The sequence below is a fragment of the Chrysochloris asiatica genome, unplaced genomic scaffold, assembly GCF_000296735.1.
Source record: "Chrysochloris asiatica unplaced genomic scaffold, ChrAsi1.0 scaffold00015, whole genome shotgun sequence".
NCBI classification, from domain to species: domain Eukaryota; kingdom Metazoa; phylum Chordata; class Mammalia; order Afrosoricida; family Chrysochloridae; genus Chrysochloris; species Chrysochloris asiatica.
The window spans coordinates 12,238,828-12,260,045 of record NW_006408533.1 but is presented as its reverse complement, the minus strand read 5'-3'; the positions used below and the strand labels follow the sequence as shown (position 1 = coordinate 12,260,045).

Below are 21,218 nucleotides of genomic sequence, written 5' to 3'. Positions count from 1 at the left end.
TGTTCTTACAATTTTATTCTGTTCTTGACTCTTCTGTTTGTTGATTGAGTTCAGGGTGATGTTGCCATGTACGTCATTCTCTGGTTGTTGTCTGTTCTTGTTGGTTCTCAGTCCACAGAACTTCCTTTAGGATGTTTTTCATAGCAGGGTTGGTGTTGGCAAAATTCCTTAGCTTCTGTTTATCCTGGAATGTTCTGATTACACCATCATATTTGATTGGCAGCTTTGCTGGGTAGAGAATTCTTGGTTGGCTATGTCTCCTCATTGCCTTCTTGCCTGCATGGTGTCTGCTGAGAGATGCGAGCTTAATCTGATTTGCTTGCCTTTGTATGTAACGTTTCTCTTTTCCCTAGCTGCTTTCAGGACTGTATCTCCTTTTCTTTGATTTTGGATAGCCTGATTCTGATATGTCTCGCTAATTATCTTTTGGGGGTCTGCCCTTCCTGGGGTTCGTTGAGCTTCTTGAATGTTTATCTTTTCACTTTTCAGGATGTTAGAGAAATTTTCTTATAGAAGCCCTTCAACTATCTCCTCTGTGGACTTGTGTGATTCTTCCTGTTCCAGAATGCTGATAATTCTTAAGTTATTCCTCTTCACATTGTCCAGCATGAATCTTAGACCTTTTTCGGAGTTTTTCATCCTTTTTTTCTGCTTGCTCTTTTATCTTAGTAGTATTGAGAGATTTGCCCTCCAGGTCACTAGTTCTGGCTTCCATCTCTTCAGTTCTACTCCTTTGCCCTTTCAGTGTATTGTCTATTTCTGATATTCTATTATTAATCATTTGAACCTCTTTCTGTAGGTTTCGAATTCTTTCCAGTGCTGTATCTATCTTATTTGATTGTTCCTGTAGCACTTTCTTGACTTCTTTCTTATTTTTCTCAACTCCATTGTATAATGTTTTGATACATTTTACAACCAATTTTCTGAATTGCTTCTCAGGAGTTTCCAAAGCCTGCCCATCTTCCAGTATGGAGTGTAGGTCTACTTACAGCTTATTTACCTCAATCACTGTTTTTTGTTCCTGGACATGTGCTGATATGGTCATCTACTTCTTTTTTTTTTGGGCATATTCAGTAGTTATCTGTGTGGCCTTAATACTTTGATGGGTTTGTCTTTAGGTATTTTTTATGCTTTCTTACTGCTTCCAGGTAGATGTGATCAGGAGATGAGAAATTTCAAGATGCCACTGTTGGTTGTTGTGACATAACTCAGGATTTAATTTTTGGCCTATTTCCTTTTAAATTTCGAGGAGATCTGTGTGCATGTAGTAGGACCCTTTGGGAGTGGGGGTGGGGAGTCCACTCGCTCAGGCACCCCCTCTAGTCACCAGAATGGAGGTGCATAGATAGTGAGAGACCAATGAACACACATAAAAAAAAAAAAGAATGTCCACACCTTTATCTCTGCAGTTCTGTCAAGCGTCTGTAGCTGCTCTGATCCTTCCGCCACTTGGTCTTTCCCAAGATGGCGGCTCCAGGAGCAGCTGAACATCTTTAATTAGAAAGCAATAGATGTCTTGCTTCTGCTACAAATTCTCCTAGCAGTAAGCTGTACAGCCTTCTATATATATTCCTTTATATGTGGTTCAGAGTTCTGGCATCATACCCTGAGCCTGCTTGGTTCGGTATTCTGATGGGGCTCGTCACTGCACTTCTACCTGATTCACCAACTTGTTTGTTCTCCTGTTCTTGTTTTAAGATAAGCCAGTGAAAATTTTAAAACCCTAGAAAGGCTTATTTTTCAGTAGGGCTAGTTTTCTTTAAATAAATTTTATTAAATAAATACTTGCTTATTATTAATGTTTTTTATTTAGTTTTTTTCTTATGTATATAAAAGAAAACTCATTGTCCATTTATCAACATATTTTATCTTTTTGTTAGCTAATCTCAAGAAAAGGTTTGAGTCGCTCTCTTTTTTCTGCAACTAAAAAATGGTTTAGTGGCAGTAAAGTCCCAGAGAAGAGCATTAATGAACTGAAAAATACAGCTGGCTTACTGTGAGTATAATGCACTTTTGAGGTTTCTTATTTTTGACTCTGACTGGTCTGATATCTTTTAAAAAGTAACATCTTAATTTTGTGTTGGGTAAAACTCATGTACACAATAAATAACAGTAACAATAAGTGAAATAGAGCCTTCATATGGTGCTGTAGGGTAAACAACAAATTAGGCAGCTCAAACCCACCAGAGTTGCTATGGGATGGTACATAACAACATCACATATATATATATATATAGATATGAAATGTATTAATTTAAAAAACCCAAATCTTTAAGGAATAGGAAATTAAAAATAAGATAACTAGAAGAGTCACTCTACTTTATGTCTACTTTGTAAAACAGTGGCATTAGATTGTTGTTGTTGTTGTTAAGTGCCTTCGAGTCGGTTCTGACCCATAGCAACCCTGTATAGGGTTTCCAAGGAGCAGATGGTGAGTTTGAACCGCCGATCTTGCAGTTGAAACAGCTTTCCAGTCTGGCGCATTAACCCACAGTGCCACACCAGCAGCTAGATTAGGTCTTTGTTAATAGCTCTTTATATTAAATGTGGTATTGTAATTCTAAGACATAGCATGTATTTGTCAAATTTTATTTGTTTAATATAAAAATAAAGGAAAGTAAAATTAATACATTTGGATTTTTATTTTTTTCACGTGGAGTTAAGCATTTGCTTTATAGTTTTATCATGGAGAAAATGGTTGCATGGTACTAAGAAGTTAACTAGTGTAGTATTATAAATTAAATGAACATGGATGTAACTTTCTGTTTCTGAAATATCTTTTCAGAAATGACGTTTTCTCCCTGAAGGTAGATTTTGTATATAGCAGAATTAGTTTTTTGCACGATCTGATCTCTTGGGGCTTTTGTTTTGCATTTTCTAATACCTGAGGAATCCTAGTAGCATAGTGGATTAGAAGTTGGACTGCTAACTGCAGGTTGGCAGTTTGAATCTACCAGCTGCTGCGCAAGAGAAAGATGAGGCTTTCTGCTCCCATAAAGATTTATAGCCTCAGGAACCATATACTAGGGTTGCATTGGAACTGACTTGGTGGCACACAAGCACCATCACGAATGGTTTGGTGGTGGTGGTAGTGGTAGTGTGCTGTGGAATTTAGGGTCATAAATTCTAAATTAGTTTCATATCTTATTTTATATTTACAGGTATCCACCGGAAGCGCCAGAGCTACAGATCAGGAAAATGGCTGACTTATGTTTTTTGGTGCAGCATTATGATTTAGCTTATAGTTGCTATCATACTGCAAAAAAGGATTTCCTTAATGAACAAGCAATGCTGTATGCAGCTGGTGCCTTGGTTAGTAATCCACAGTATTATAACTTCTTATTTTAGCTGCCATAAATCGTTTAGAAATTTCAGCTTATGAAAGGGCAAACAAAATTCCAAGGTGTAAAGTTGTACTCAAAGAGCATATAGTGTTTTATAGGTTATGAATTAGCTCATGATGAGCTAATTTATTTCCTTCCAGTTAGTGCATTTAAAGATAGTCATATATGAAGGTTCATTTCTTAGTTTTCATTAACATCTTCCGATGTTTGTGTCAGTCTTCAAAATTAAATATGAATTTTGTTTTTGCTGTATTGAACATATAACTCAGTATTATTTTTTAAAGATTAACTTAGAACTCTTGAAAAATGTTTTTTAAGTTTTTTTGTGATAGTTTTTTTTCTTTTATTAAGGGAGATTGTACAGTGAAACCTATGGGAGATGGAACTTGACAGGACTGATTTGTTTTTCCAGGTCCTGTGAATTTTTCAGCTTTAGCAGGGGAAGACTTAATCATTTTTCTTTTACTCTCTGGTAGTGGAAAATGTTTGAATTTTCCTTCTCTCAGCTGGTTTTTGCTTTACATAAGTTCTGTCTTTCACAGATTATATTGTATGTATATTGGCTAAGAATATATACTTTGATATATGTTTGGTGAGACAGACCATGACCTTAGGCAACTTATTGAATGTCTCTAAACCTCAGTTTTCTCAGTTATAAAATGTGCTTCCTTTTGTGTAGGATTAAATTAGGGATAATTCATGTATAATGCTTTGTTTATTGCCTTGTATATGATAAGCTCTCAGTTAGTGTTAGCTATGTTATGTTCATAATTGATATGTAAACCTGGAAGTTTTAGGGAGAAAATTCTATACTTGTTAACTTATTACCTCCTAATGTTTTTGAAAATTTTTCACAAATGTATGTCACAAAATAATCTGCTTTATGTGGCTAGGAAAGAATAAGACCAGCACTGTTGTTTTCTACTGAATCTTTAAAAAAGTAAGCTTATAGACAAATAAAAAAGTAGGAAGAACAAAAGTGTATTAGAACTTTAAGTATTGTAATTTATTTATCATTATCATGTAGACATTTATTTAATAATTGGTATTAGTTTGCCTTTATTTTAATAATTGTTGTTGTTGTTGGTAAGTGCCGTCGAGTCGGATCCGACCCATAGCGACCCTGTACAGGGTTTCTGAGGCTGTAAATCTTTACGGGAGCAGAAAGCCTCATCTTTCTCCCATGGAGCGGCTGGTAGTTTCGAACTGCTGGCCTTAAGGTTCGCAGCCCAATTCGTAACCACTATGCTACCAGAGCTCCTTTATTTTAATAATAGGTGTGTATAAAAATAAGAGATAAAAATATGAAGCTAAAATAGACAAATTTTCTCTGTTTCTTTTTGTTTCTCTAATATGTTTAATGAAAAAAATCAGCCAGCTGTTCAAAAACTTGTTCAGGAACTGAAATGTAGTATGTTCAAGATTCTTTGAAAAGTTGTATGAGTTGTACTTGGCTAGATAATCTCTGATTCTTTATTCATCTAACATAAGTTAATGTGAAATCAGAAATACTCAATGTTACTTTATTAATATGTTACACATATGCATTTATCATAAAGTTTTATGTAATGTAGCTCAAAATGGAATATGTTTATATAAGTAGAATCTGTTAAAAATATGACAAAAACATTTCCTGATTTTATGACACTGTAGCATAAGCACTAGACTGTTAACCGTAGTTCTGTGGTTCAAATCCCCTAGCTGCTCCTTGGAAATCCTATGCACGGTCGCAATTGATTGGAAAAGATTCAAGGATACTTAACAAGAACAAACTTTTTCAATTTCATCTGTCATCTGATAAAGTGGTTATGTGATTTAGGTGGAGATATTAGTTACAGTTATATGCAAGAAAATAGTTTAACACTTGAAAGAAAATAAAGGCATATCTGCTATAATGTGATATATGTGTACCTGGAAATCACTATAGTTTATAAATCCTACCCTAAAAATAACAGACCTTGGGGAAATATAGAGTTGGGGCAGTTCACTTAATGTGTGTGCATTTTTGTAACAGGAGTGCTAACAGAAACATTAAGTGATATTTTGGGAGATGACCATACACTCTATGGACAGGCAACTCAGTGTGGCTGGAGGGTGCCTCAGGAAATATAAAAAATACACAAAACCAATATGTAAAAACTGGCTTAAAAGTAGGAAGGTTTGTGCAAGTGTAAGGGGAGCTCCTAACCAGTAGAGATGCCATGAAAGTGAGCACAGAGGGACTTGCAGCCTGCTTGGAGCCAAGAGCTGTGCAAGACAAGGGCTGTACTTTCTGGGCACTAAAGTCCAAGTGTTCGTTTTTGAATTTTCTTATAATACAGGTAAGAGAACTCCTATCTCTCAAAAGGCAGCTGAGCTGAGGGCATTTTCTGATCCTCTTGATGGTTATAATTCTGTATTTGCTATTTTTGTACCCTTGCTAAGGAAATTGTATATGAAGCAACCATTTTTACTGATTATTATATCCCTATTTACACTAACATTAGCTAATTAAAGCCAAACTCACTGGTACTGATTCAATTCCGACTCATAGTGACCCTCCTTTATAGGGTTTCTGAGTCTTAATTTTTTTCGGGAGCAAAATTTCTCTCATGTTGCAGATGCTAGGGGGTGTGAGCCTCTGATCTTATGTTTAGCAGACCAGTGCTTATCTTCATCGCCCCCCAGGGTTCCTTTATTAGCTAATTGTTGTGGTTAAGTGCTGTTGAGTTGGTTCCCACTCTTGCTAGGTGCCATCAAGTCGGTACCAACCCATAGTGACCTTTATGCACAGCACAACGAAACAGTGCCCAATCCTGGGCCAACCTCACTACTATTGCCATGCTTGAGTCCATCGATGCTGCCACTTGGCCAGTCCATCTTGTTGGGGGGTCTTCCTCTTTTTCACTGACCCTCCACCTTACCAAACATGATATCCTTCTCCAGCGACTGGTTCCTCCTGACAATATGTCCATAGTATGAGAGAGAAAATTTGGCCATCCTGGCCTCTAAGGAGCACTCTGGCTGCACTTCTTCCAAAACGGATCTATTTGTTCTTTTGGCAGCCCATGACACTTTCAATATTCTCCTCCAACACTATAACTCAAAACATCAATTCTACAGTCTTCCTTATTTACTGTCCAGCTTTTGCATGCATATGAGGTTATTGAAAACACCATGGCTTGGGTCAGGCCCACCTATGTTTTCAAGTTGACATCTTTGTTCTTCCCACTCTTACGGCTTATGTATAGGATTTCTGAGAAGTGGCTTTCAGGTTTGAACCACTGAAGTTGCGGTTAGCAGTTCAGTGCTCCTGTTGCCTAGTTGGAGTCCTGATGTGGTGCTGTGGGTTAATGTGCCAGACTGCAAAGGTATTTGAACTTGCAAGGTCAGCAGTTCAAGCTCAGTAGCTACTTCTTGGAAACCCTATACATGGTTGCTATGGGTTGGAATCGACTCGATGGCACTTAACAACAACAACATTACCTAATTGTTGTTAAGTGCCATCGAGTCGATTCTGATTCATAACGACCCTGTAGAGGATTTCCAAGGAGTGGCTTTTGAGTTTTAACCTCCAACCCTGTGTTTTAAAGTGACCTTGTGGTCCAGTGTTTTATCCTGCATTGCCACACCCTGACTCAATTACCTAATTAGTAAGGTAGAAATATGCTTTGGTATAAAATAGACTGTACTGCGTGTCTACTTTTAGACAAGAATTATACATAATTTTTAGGTATGTTGTTGTTGTTAAGTGCCGTCGAGTCGGTTCCAACCCATAGCGACCCTGTACAGGGTTTCCGAGGGTATAAATCTTTACGGGAGTAGAAAGCCTCATCTTTCTCCTGCGGAGCGGCTGGTAGTTTCGAACTGCTGACCTTAAGGTTCGCAGCCCGATTCGTAACCACTACGCTACCAGAGGTATGGTAACTTAATATAGAGTCCTGATGTGGCGCTGTGGATTAATGCACCAGACTACAAAGTTGTTTGAGCTGCAGGGTCGGCGGTTCAAGCTCACCAGTAGCTCCTTGGAAACCCTATACAGGGTCGCTATGGGTCGGAACTGACTCAACGGCACTTCGCATGTTCACAATTAGTTGAAAGTATTTTTGAGTTTCCATCTTTGACTATACCTGCCTTACACAGGTTCCCATACAGGTTTTTACTGTATGAAGGGCCTGCAAAAAGTTCATGGAAAAAGTACATGATCTTTTATTTTTTTTAAGTACATTATCTTTTAATTCCATTTTTCTACAATCTTTTTGAAGTCCCCTTGTACATACCTAGGAGTCCTGGTGTGGTGCTGTAGGATAAGCACTGGATCGCAAAGTCGGCAGTTCAAACTCACAGGCTGCTCCTTGAAACCTTATTCAGGGTCACTGAGTCGGAACAAACTTGATGGCACTTAACAACAACACCAGTGAGTCCTGGTGTGGCGCTGTGGGTTAATGTGTTAGATTGCAAAGTTGGTTTGAACCACAAGGTCGGCGGTTCAAGTTCACCAGTGTCTCCTCAGAAACCCTGTACAGGGTCACCATAGGTCAGAACCGACTTGATGACACTTAACAACAACAATGATTGTTGGCCAATAAACAACATCATAGTAAGTGGAGAAAAGATTGAAGTAGTCAGACTTCATTTTGCTTAGATCCACTATCAACACTTATGGGTGTAGTAGTCACTAAATCAGATGACGTATTGCATTAGGCAAATGTGCTCACAAGAACTCTTTAAAGTGTTCAAGAGCAAAGATAACGGTTTGAGGACTAAACTGTGCCTGACCCAAGTCATGGTATTTTCAGTAGCTTCATATTCATGTGAAAGTTGGACAATGAAAAGGAATACCTTGGAAGAATTGATGCATTTGTGTTAATGATGTTGAAGATACTGAAAGTACCACAGACTTCTAGAAGATCAGATCAATCTGTGTTGGATTAAGTACAGCGAAAATACTTCTTAGAAGCTAAGATCGTGAGACTTCATCCCTCATACTTTGAACATATTATCAGGAGGGACCAGTCCCTTGAGGACAGCTGGTAAAGTGGAGAGTCAGCAAAAAAGCGGAAGATCCTCAATGAGGTGGATTGGCACAGTGGCAGCAACAATCGGCTCAAACTTAACAATTGTTGAGGATGGTGCAGGACCAGGCAGTGTTTCGTTCTGTTGTGCATAAAGCTCCTATAAGTTGGAACTGATCCAACAACATTTAATAGCAACAACAACATGTAATGGAATTCTTGTGTGGCACAATAGTTTATTCTTTAAATTACTAGTAAAAAGATGTTAAGTTCAAGTCCACCTAGTGAGATACCTTTGAAGGAAAATATAGTGATCTACTTCTCCAGTACCATTCATTCAAAACTCTCAGTGACAACTGGTTTTTAATGATAATGATGTCAAGCATTTTTTCATGTGCTTATTGTTCATTTATCTTTGGAGAAATGTCTGCTAACGTGCTTTTCCAGTGTTCGAATTGGATTTTCTTTTTGTTATTGAGTTGTTAGGACTGTTTATTAAAATTTGATCTGTATTACAGCATTGCTATGGATATAATAGGATATTATACTGTGAGACAAATTCTGTAGTTTGCTCTTACTTTCTAAATCCTTTACCACCATTGTATAGTAAAATGAATTATTATTATTATTTTTTTTTTAGTAAAGTGAATTATTTTGTTAAAGCCAGTAGGCATTAACAGTATGTGTGTTAACATTGAAATAAGAAGGCCTAGAAAACCTACAGAAATATAGATCTAAGAAATAGTCTGCCTGCCTTCTGTATCCTGGTGTGGCACTGTAGGATAAGTACTGGACTGCTAACCACAAAGTTGGCAGGTCAAACCCACCATTTGCTCCTTGGAGACCCTATACAGGGTCGCTGAGTTGAAACTAACTCCATGGCACTTACCAACAACAATGTATGTAGCAAAATGTATTGATAGTGGAAGCTGGTACGAGCCCTATTTTTTATATTTGTATGCCAGTAATTTGGAAAGAGGTGCTCTTTTTTTTGCCTGTCTCTGTGAGTCCTGGTGTGACATTGTAGGATAAGCATTGGACTGCTTACTTTGAAGGTCAGTGGTTCAAACCCACCAGCCACTCCTCCTAAACCCTATACAGGGTCGCTCTGAGTCGGAACTGACTCGACAGCACTTAAAAACTACATGTTCTCTAGTCATTGAGGAATAGAAAAGAACAATGGACTATGTAGTAGCAGAAATCTGAAGTTAGACACAGTTGGGATTATATATGTATGAGGGTAAGTAAAAAAATATTGCTGCTAGAGTTCCAGTTCATACATGTACTTTGTTTATTCCAAACAAAGCATGTTTAAATATGTGCCTGTGATTAGTGGATGACTGCAGACAACTTTTCTCAGTAATGTACTTGTCTTAGACTCGTTGGGTCTTCAAACAAAAGGTCCAATTAAAAGAGTATCTTGTTAAGGGTATCTGCTGGGCCAGTTCAATTCATTGCAGAGAAATCAGCTCAGAACATTATTGTGACTGATTTTGAGCGTTCCAGAGTGATAATATTGATACATTTTCTTGAAGGACTGTCCTAGGAGCTTTTTGAAAGCAGTTTTAAGAAAATGGAGATCGCATTGGTGAGAAAAAGGTCAGAAAAGTTGTTGCACTGAGGAATTTTCCCATCAGGACAGTGCACCTGCTTGCTTTTTCTTAAAGGGTAGCAAGGGCTTTCCTAGGAGAATTTCTGTGGGAAACCTTACTCCATCCAACATACAGCCCTAATCTTGTCCTTCCAGACTTCTTTTTGTTTCCCAAACTCACCATTTAAATGCAACATGGTTTGAGTACCTCAAAGATGCCAAAACTGCCATTTTTAGCTGATGTAAATCAGAGTGAAGAATTCTTTGGGGCAGGGTTAGGGAGATGAAAGCATTGCCTTCACAAGTGTACATAGACCTAGGTAGAGGATATATTGAGAAACAATAGCTTTACATTTTGATATTTTTGTTTAATTATAGGTTTTTACAGTTTTGTAACAATACTTTTTTGACTTGCCTTTGTACACCATAATCCAAAGTGTCCTTCCTGTAGGTCTTGAAAAAAGTCTCATTTAAAAATACCGATAAACTTCAAAACTTCACTAAAGAATTATAGGCCTAAATGAGTATAACTGTATTTTCAAGTTTGCATTTATGTGTCAAATTTTACAAATCGGGCTGCGAACCTCAAGGGCAGCAGTTCGAAACTACCAGCTGTTCCATGGGAGAAAGATGAGGCTTTCTGCTCCCATAAAGATTTACAGCCTCGGAAACCCTGTACAGGGTCGCTATGAGTCGGAACTGACTCCACAGCATATAACAACATGCATAAAATTATCTAACAAGTTTTATTCCACATTTCAGGCTACATGTTGGATAAGCACTGGACTGCTAACTACAAAATTGGCAGTTCAAACTTGCCAGCCACTTCATGAGAAAAGATGAGGTTTTCTGTTCCTGAAAAGATTTTTAACCTCACAGGGTGGCTATGAGTCAGAATTGACTCTATAGCAGTGGCTTTGGCATTTGATTGGCATGTAAATTACAAGAATATTTTTCCTTTTGAAATAACCTAAATTGTGTATTTTCCTTTAGGAAATGGCAGCAGTGTCAGCTTTTCTTCAGCCAGGAGCATCAAGGCCATACCCCGCTCATTACATGGATACAGCAATCCAGACATACAGGGATATCTGCAAGTAGGTGACTATAATGTTCATGTTCTATCTATTTAGAGGTAAAGTTGGACATTTACATTGCTGTTAGATATAAATGGTTCTTTGTTTTATGTTATTCGTATCCTAAGACTTTATCTAAAAGCAAATTAATAAAGTCGGAGGCAAGTTGCTGTGATTTATTTTCCTTAAATTTTTTATTGCTCTTTCTTCTGTATTTTAGGATTTGTGCTTAGGAATTTATTATATGTAACATTGAGATTGTATGTTCTATTGAGGGTGATTTATATTATATATTTTTAGGCATCTCTAACTTTAATCCTTGTCAGGCCATGTGGAGTTAGCCAGTTTGAATGTTCCTTGTCAAATAGACAAAACATAAAGAGTTAAATAATAGTCTGGGGGGAGGGGGGAGGGAGAAAGTGAGTTCTATTGGAACTCTATAGAAATGAGAACTCATTACCTGTAAGGAGATATGGACTGCTTTAGAAGTGTCCAGAGGAGGTTTCATGGGTTGTTGGATGAATTTGAGGTACCCTGGTGGTGCAGTGGTTAGGCACTCAGTTGGTAACTGACAGTTTGGTAGATTGACTCCACCATTCACTCTATGGGAGGAAGATGTTCCAGAATGTTTCTGTAAAGATCTGCAGACTTGTAAACTCCATGGGAGTAGTTCTGCTTTGTCTAGTTGGGTCACTGTGAATCAGAATTGTCTTGACCACAGTGAGTTTGGTTTGGTGGATGGGTTAATGAATAGACCTTGAAAGAATATTGGTCAAATTTGATAGCATGAAAGTATTTCAGTAATTGTGATTGATAGGAATAATGTTTTGTATACAAGAATACTGGTGAAAGGCTGAGTCAGTTTGCTAGATGGTAGAAAGTATTGGGTAGTATACTGGGAAGTTAGTTTGAGATAAATCATTGTGGGAAGCCTTAATTGTCATTTATTATATTTATTATTAAGCTATAGTGAGGAATTATATAGTAAATGGGGAGGTACTGAATAGTTGAGTAGAATCTTAACTTATTAAAGTATTTTTCTAGAAAGAAATCTGACTTTTCCATGCAGAATGAGTGGATTAAAAGACAGAGATAAAAAGGCATGTTTTCTAAAGTAGAAACAGTAGTAGTATTACTAATGTGTTTGCAATATTACAGCATTAATAGCATATTAAGAATGAATATTTAATTAGTGCCCATCATTTGCCACTGTGCCAAAATAATTTTCATGCTTATTTAATCTTCACAGCAAACCTATGAGGTCCTGGCTTCTATTTATTATTCTCATTTTATAGATGGAGAAATGGAAGTTTAAAGAGATTAACTTGCATAAGGAGAGCATACAGTTAATAAATGTTGGAGCTAGTATTGATCTCATCTTTTAATCTAGCCCAGAATATATTTAGTGATTTTAGCAGAAGATACAGCCTCCTGTGAAGGAGGAACCACTGAAAGAGACTGGAAGGAAGGCTCTTGAGGTACAACTCCGAGAGTGAGGGACCAAGGAAGCTGTAGGAGTGTTTCAAGATGACTGACTGTTCTTTTTCTGGCAAGCTCCTTGTCTTCATGAAGCTCAGAGCTTTGGGAGAGATGTACATGTAATGATGTAAAATAAAATTAGGAAAATACCTAATAACCCAGATAGCCAAATAAACCTTAATAGTACAATTTTGTCCTGTCCACAACAGATGACATGGTTTTTCTCAGTACAACTGTGTATTATCCTGTACAATTGTTAACATTACCATCAATTTAATAATAGTTTGGGAGACATATTAATATTAAGATGTTTATTGATCTCAAAAGTATTAAAATATGACTTTTCATAAAATACAGGCAATACGATAGTACTCTGGCTTTCGCTTTGCCCTTTTAGAATGTCGTGGTCTCCTTTCTAAGTGAGGAAATCCTGCTTATCCTTAAAAGACTTTCTTAAGTTTTACTTTTTATGAAGCTTTTGTTTTCCCTTTTTTCTCTCATCATAATAAAAGCTTACCTTCCATTTATCTTCTGGTTTGTAGCAGTTTCCACTTTTAAGATGGGGATTTTGTCATAGAAATGTGTGAATCCTTGGGAGTTGCGCTGTCTGCATGAGGAAGTAGGTGAAGAGTCAAATATAAATAAGCAAAATAATAGTGTTAGCTGAACTTGGCACATTGCTTGACTATATCTGGGCCTCAGTTTCCTCACCTGTAAAATGGACATAATAATGATAATTAAAACAACAAAAAAATTAAAAAATAAGGGCATGTATGAAAGTTAATTAAGAAAAAATTCAAAGAATTTATTATATGTGAATTTTGTTGCTGTCGAGTCAGTTCCACCCCATAGCGACCCTGTATAGTTTTTGCAAGGAGTTGCTGGTGAGCTTGAACCGCTGACCTTGCAGTTCAAACCAACCTTGCAGTTCAGCGCATTAATTTGCAGTACCACACCAGGTATTTATAATTAAGGGTTAGTCTTATGGTCTTCAAACCAATTTTAGGTATTGAAAAATACTGACCTTCTAAGAAAAAAAAGGACTTGTTAAAAAGCTTATCACTGCAGTGAGTTTTGAATGTTATAAATTATAGTTTTAAAATAACTATTTAGAATGGTCTTCCACAGTAAAAGTTAGCTGAAGTTTGTTGTAGCTGCAAGGCACTTAACAACAACAGCTTTGGTTGTAATTTTAAGACCAAGAGATATTTTAATATAAGGATTGTTGTTGAGTGCCACTGAGTTGGTTCCGACTCATAGTGACCCTGTAGGAAGATTTCAGAGGAGCAGATGGTGAGTTTGAACTGTTGACCTTGCAGTTCAAACCAGCTTTGTGAATTAAAAAGTAAAAAGAAAAATTTTGTTACTGTTTCCCAACAAGAGGATACCATCTTTTAATTTAACAGTGTGTTTTCATTTATTTTTAACATTTTTTAAGAATAAGTAATCTGTTTGTTGACTATTGATACAGTAATACACAAAGAAAAATTGACTGTGTATTTTTACAAAGGAAATTTGGCTCAGGAATTAGGCAACACCAGCCCTATTCCATCTCCATTTGAAACATCTCAGTGGGAAGACCAGAGGGAAAACACCTAAACAGTTCTAAAAGTAGCCACCAAAATGGAACATACGACTAGAGTTTTCAGTGAGGAAAGAGAAGGAAGTATAGGTGGAATATTTATAGTCTTTCTATTCAGAGCATATTTTTATTTGTGAATTAGCTACTAGTTCAGAAATTTCATCTATATTCTAGCTTTTTGCATGTAGGATATATGACTTTATATTGTATATGAATTGTAAAATTAAATAATAATAACTTTTTGCAAGTTATAAGAATTCTTTGAAGATCTTAACCTTTATTTGGAAGTGGAAAATAAGGGTAAAAACATCTTTCTTGAAAACTGGATTTGGAAACTTATGCTGAATACAGGTTTTCTTGATATGCTGAAATACTATTACAATGCTAATTCTATTTTTTTTTTTTTTGTCTCTTTTTCCAAAGGAATATGGTGTTAGCTGAAAGATGTGTATTGCTTAGTGCTGAAATTTTAAAAAGTCAAAGCAAATATTCAGAGGCTGCAGCTCTCCTAATACGATTGACCAGTGAGGTACTGAAACTGTATAATACATTGTATAGAAATGATGTTATTTTGTATATGGTCATTTCTTTTGAAACTGTGGGTTTTTTTTTTTTTTTCTTCTTATGTACAAAACATAATTTGGGGAAATTCTCTTTGGGAATTCACAACATGGTTACTTTAGTTATTTATTCATTGAATTAATTTTAAATGTGATTTTTTTATAAAGTTGAGTGTATTTGCAGATTGTAAAAGTATCTTCATTAGTATTAACCACAAACATGCATTAGGTCTCTTTTTTGGATTATGTTCTGTTCTGTGCATAGCAGTATTTAAAGTCACATGCATGTTCATTGTTTCTAATATAAAATTGATACCTAAAAGAATAATTATTGATGAATGTTTGATCTTATTTTTGACTAGTATGAACTTTTAAAGAATATCAATATCTTAAGCATTTAAAATAAAAACTATATTATAATATCTAAAAAAAAGAAAAAATCAATTTATAGCTGCTTTTGATGACTAGCTTGTAAAGAATGATTGTAATTCATTTGTAAGTATGATTAAAGACACAGCCTTTAGATAAACACTCTTAAAAAAAAAAAAAGAACAAAATCAAACACTTATTTGCATTGTAGATATAATGTACTTTGTGGTTTTAATCCTTGGATTTTACTTTGTACATTTTTTGAGTGATTTTGTTCCCATTCATGATCTTAAATTTTAAAGCTCCTGAACCTTGATTTGTGTGGTCTTTTATTTTAGCATTGTCTATATGAATGTCTTCAAGGCAGATTAAGTGGGCATACCAATAAGTAAACTCATAAATTTTTTTACATGGCATATTGTGATCTTAAATTATGTTATCACTTGCTAGCTTCTCATCTGCTCTAGGCAAAAACTGCTTGAAATGCTCTTATATTGCTCCATTATATCAGTAACAACTGGGAGAAGGAATTAACCTCTTGAATCTGTTTTCTCTTTATATCTCCAGATATGTCACATTATTTATTTTTTATTCCTTATTTTGTTAAACCCTTACTATCTTCTTGATTCACATCTTTACCTTCCTATGGAACTATGGTCCTTTTCCTCTTCTTCGCCTAATCCTGATACCAGTCTCATCATTTAGATAATCTTAACCAGTATCCTAAATTATCTTGAATATCTTTGTTTACCCTCTCAAATGATGCAAGATCCAACTTGCTGTATTATATTAGAAGTTATGTTTAAGCTGTTGGTACTTCAAATGCAGGTAACTGTGTTGCTGTCTACATTTTTTTCTCTAGGCCTTAATACTAGGCTTGTCATATGATAGATGCTGTACAGATATTTATTAAGATGGAACCTTCTAGAGGTTCTTCTAAAAGTAATTCTGTAAAATATTACTACTTGAGTTCAGGAGTAAAATTTAAGATGTTTAAAAATTGCTATTGAATGACCAGTGACCAGTATGAACACATATCATACATAGACTAGTTGGTAGAATTGAATATAGGCTTTTTGGTGCATTGATGTGTTCTGTATTATAATAAATAATTTTATTTGGGTTTGAATATGTTTCTGAATGTTTATCAATAAATGTAAAATAAATTTATGGTTCAGGAGCTTGAATAAAAATTTTTAGTGCAAATTCTCTTTACATTATAACCTTGTTTTTTCTTCTAGTCTTCTCTTTTCCTTTCCATCTATTTGTTTTCACCTTTTTTTTCTCAAAATTAGATGATAATATTTTGTTAGGAATATTCTCATCGTGGAGAATTTGTTTTTGTTCTTTACTGTCTTCAGATATGGGTGTTGTTATTTAGTGCTGTTGAGTTGATTCTGATTCATAGTAACCCTGTATAGGGTTTCTGAGAAGTGGCTGGTGTATTTGAACTGCCACCCTGTGGTTAGCAGTCCAGTGCTTCTACAGCACCATACCAGGACTTCACTTGCATGAGGGTAAACTTCAAAAAAAACAAACAAAAATGACACCAACCATCCCTCCCATAGCACTACTGAGCTAGGTTAGAGCATTCATTGCAGTGGCCACACAGAACTCAGACACCAGACTCACAGATTCACAGTTAGGGGGTTTATATTAGGGAAGTTAACAGGTTACGATTCAGGGTCAGAAATGTTCACAGCACAGTTCTTCCAGTCAGGACAGTCTCTTTTCTGCCGTGTCCACAGGCAGGTCTCTGTCTGGCCCTTGACTCCTTGGTCTGGACTCTACCCTGCTCCTAAAATGTTATATAAAGTTCTTTTAGAGCTATTGATAAATGTTCACAGGGCATACCATTCTACCACAAACTTTAGCTTGAAGGTCCGCAAACCTAACCTAACCTCACCTCAGTTGAGGCACCCTACTCTGCAAGCAAGCCTCCTGTCCAGAGTCACTCATCTTTCCTTGTTCTGTGAGCTGGGAAGCCCACTGCTCTGGTACTCAGGCTTTAGGTTCTTCTGCTTCTCCTTCACCATTCCTCTGCAGCTCCTTTAGTGTCAGGGCTTTCAATCCCTGGGTGGATGAGGTTCAGTGTGCAGTGTTTTCCAGAGTCCACTGTTAGCAATTCTTAATGGTAGTGAGATCTCCCATTCTGCTACTGAGGTGGATGCCTCATTTTATACCCTCAGGGTCTCTTGAGTCAGAAACAACTCAATGGCATTGAGTTTGGTTTGGAGGCTTAATGTGTATAAAATTATGTTAATTTGTATTGATTGTATCTGTTTTATTAACTAGAAATGCTGTATAATATAGTAAAAAGTGGGAGAAGGATGAAACTTTCTATTCCTGGGAAGATTCACAGTCATGGAAACTGACACAGAGTTGCTATGAATTAGAACTGACACTTAACACTTTAACAACAGAGTGAAAAGTGCTTTGCCTTGAGGATAGGGAACTGAGTTGTATATTGAGATATATACAACAGGCTCTTTGCATTCATAAATTGTGTTCAGTAGATTTTTGCTTAATAACATTGTAGCAATATCACATCTGTGAGGCTGTGGCAAAAGAATTGTTCTTTGACTTCATTTAATTTTAAACTGCAAATTTATGGGCAACAGGATCTTATTTTATACACTGGGATTCTCAGAATGATAAAACATAACCACATTGCCACCATATAGGACAGTGTATCTGAGTTTGGTGCTTAACATGTAATGCTTTTCTCTACTTGTGTGTGTTTCTGTGTTGTACATTTGCTCTGGTGTTATAGTTGTCTATGTTTTAAATATGGGGAAATCAGTTTCTCAGTCATTAATTACAGTGTTTTAGTAACTTTCTGCTGCTTTGCAGGGATTGTCCCTGTAGCACGTTGATTAGTTGATAGAACCTCTCCATTTAATTTTACAGTTATACAAAGAAAAAAAATCTTAAAGCCAGGCTTTGTTTGAGATTTGAGTCAGTTAAGTAGCTATAACTTTTTTACTGGTACTTTTTTTTTTTTTTTAATTTTTAATGAATTTAGAAATATCTTTTCTCACAATTCTGGAAGGTAGAAGCTTGAATTTAGTATAACTTTAGGGACAGGTCCTTCCTTTGGCATTCCTGGGCTTGTAAATGATTTCTTTTTCTATTCTCTGTCATATATATATGTCTATGCTTCCATTTCTACAACTCTCAATTGATTGGGTTTAGTATCCACGATCATCTGTGTTTTCATGAAAATCTTTGCTCAGACCATAGGTATATGTTTTCTATACATACCCTCATAAATTAGTGTTTTTTCAGCTTTTGCTAAAATCATTTCTTAAATGTGGACAAAGTTTTCAGAGGTAAAGGTCTTGCTACAGAGTTATTATATTTTATTTGCTGCAGAACCATTACAGAGATTTTTTCCCCCCTCTCTTGCTTTCTCATATATAATGGACTTGTTGTAGATATAAACTGCCCCTAAATTAAGTTTTAATTTTCAGTTCATCCAAAGACTGCTTTCTGAATAGAACTGTCATTTTATTTTGTTAAAAATAAAATCTTTCTGTTTCTCTATTTCATCTACATTGGTGGCCATTGTCATTCTTTTCAGAGACTCCTTTTTGTTTTCAAACACAGTTTTCACATTTTCGTGTCACTATAAGAGAGAGGGTTATGGGTTTATGATGAACAAAGCTGCCATGAGATATGAATATTAGATATTCAGCTCTGAAAATGGATTATTTCTCAGACAACTGCCTTACTTTATACAAGAATCAAATTAGTATATGCCATAAAATTTCAAGTTCCTTTTGAATTGGCCAGTCCAAAAAAGCCCTGCTGTCAAGTAGACTCCAATTCATAATAACCTTGGATCGACTTTCTGAGGCTTCAGATCTTTTCCAGAACAGTAAGCCTCATTTTCCTTCCTTGCAATGACTGTTAGGTTTGAACTGATGACCTTGTGATTAGCAGCCCAACATGTAACCCACTATACCACCAGAGTTCCTTCAAATGTGAGAATGCCGAGGTCTTATTGCAGTGGATCTTAACTGGATGGTACATTAAAGTCATTTGCAGAATAGAAATATATGCAGGGTATATTCCTTATCTTAATAAGAATGTTTGGGTTCCTGTGCATTCAAATTTTTGGTTTACTGAAAGTTCACAAGCAATTAAAAAATGGATAGATAGATGATTGATGGATGAATGGCTTGTATATACATATTTGGAATAAATTTAATATATAGAACTGAAAGAAAAAAAATCTATGAAAGTTTGTCAAGAGGCCTGAACAAGATCCTGAAATGAAGAAGAAATTAGAGGGTGTTACCTGTTCTAGATATCAAATGTATTAAAAAGCTATGGAAATTAATGCTAATTATAGTAATAATGGAGTAGAATGGGAATTTTAATATTGTATGTAGTTAAGAGGAGTTCTGGTGTGGATAAGCACTTGAAACGCATCATTGGCTTAAACCGTATGGTCAGCAGTTCAAACTCACCAGCTGTTCCTTAGAAATCCTGTACAGGGTCGCTGTGAGTTTGAACTGACTCAATGGTACTTAACAACAACATTAATATAATTAAAATGTCATCTAAAATCCATGGGAAAAAATAATTTCTTCATTGAATGCTATGTGACTTTTGACCAGCTATTTTGGATTAAATTCCTACCTTACTTATTACACGATAATAAATTATAATTTGCTTAGCTATTGATGCTCGTGGAAAGGATATCATGTTTGGAAAAGTTGAGGGTCAGTGAAAAAGATAAAGACCTTCAAATGAGATGGACTGATAACAATGGATGCAACAGTGGGCTCAAGCGTAACAGTTGGGAGGATGTTGCAGGCCATGTGGTGTCTCCTTCTGTTGTGCGTTTACTAGGAGTCAGAACCAGCTCTATGGCACCTAACAACAGCAACAGCGATAATATAAAAAAGTAGGCCAATATAATAAAAAAAATAATTTAAACCAGAGGAAAATATAGGGGAACATTTTTTAAAATCTAAGAATAGGAATATCATTTTAATATGATATAATGTCTTGAAATCATAAAGGCAAAGAGAATGTGCTGGACCACAAAAGTGTAAACTCATCCATGTAAGACTAGGGAATACTATTTGCAGAATGTGTGACAAAGGACTAATACTGAAAAGAATACAAAGGGCTTTTGGAAACCAGAAAAATCACAAAAACCCATTCACAAAAGGGTATAAATAGGCGATTCACAGAAAAAGTACAAAGACTTGTAAGCACAAGAAAAGATGACAGCTTTACTATTAAAGAAATCCATGTTAAGTAATAACACTTTTATTAGCTAAATATATGGTGAGTTTGAACCGTCAGCCTTGTGGTTCGAACTGACCTTAAGGTAGCGTGCTTAATCTATGATGCCACACCAAGACTCAAAAAACAAAACAAAACAAAAACTCTCTCTATATATATATTCTGATAATTGTTAAGTGCCATTGATTTGGTTCCTACTCATAGGGACCCTGTGTATAATTTCCAAGGAGTGGCTGGTGGGTTTGAATCACTGACCTTGAGGAGTGCTTATCCTGCAGTGCCACACCAGGGCTCCATATATATGTGTGTGTTGTTGTTAAGTGCTGTTGAGTCAGGTCTAATTTATGGCAACCCTGTATAGGGTTTCTGAGGAGTGACTGGTGGGTTTGTACCGCTGACCTTGGGGTTAGTAGTCCAGTGTCTTTCCTCCGGCTCTACACTAGGACTCCTTGTGTGTTTGTGTAGTTTTTAGGTAGATTGTAAAATGCCCTCTCATTCTCTGTTGATAATATGTATTGGTAATTTTTTTTTGTTCAAGCAGTTTGGCTGTATCGATTAAAATTTGAAGTAGTTAGATAGTTCTACTTCCAGAAATTTATCTACTAGAAATGTTTGTGTAATTACGTAAAAGTGTTTTTTATGAGATGCTTATTGAAGCATATTTTGTGATAACAATATTAAATCAGTTGGGGAATGTATTAGTGAGTATGGCATATTTATATAATGGCAGTACAGTGTATTTTTTAAGGTAATAAGATTTAATAGATATCTTGGAAAATGTTCATTTAAAGAAGTAAAATTCAGAATGTATTTGTGTATATTCTTAAAAAGCTTTGCATGAGGTGTATAAGCACAGATTTATATGGAGAGAGGGAAATGATGTATACCAACACCAATCTGATACAGTAGCTACCCTCTGGCAAGTGAGATGAGGTTATTAAAATGCAAATAGTCATTACAAAAA

At 35.9% G+C, this 21,218-nt stretch overlaps 1 protein-coding gene across 1 annotated transcript in view; it reads left to right on the top strand.

Moving 5' to 3' along the window:
• TRAPPC8 (trafficking protein particle complex 8) overlaps positions 1-21,218 on the top strand; it is a 136,684-nt gene that overhangs the window by 45,793 nt on the left and 69,673 nt on the right. Inside the window, 4 exon segments of the mRNA XM_006835045.1 lie at positions 1,881-1,996; positions 3,162-3,312; positions 10,923-11,023; positions 14,487-14,592. Coding sequence (XP_006835108.1) covers positions 1,881-1,996; positions 3,162-3,312; positions 10,923-11,023; positions 14,487-14,592 — 474 coding nt within the window.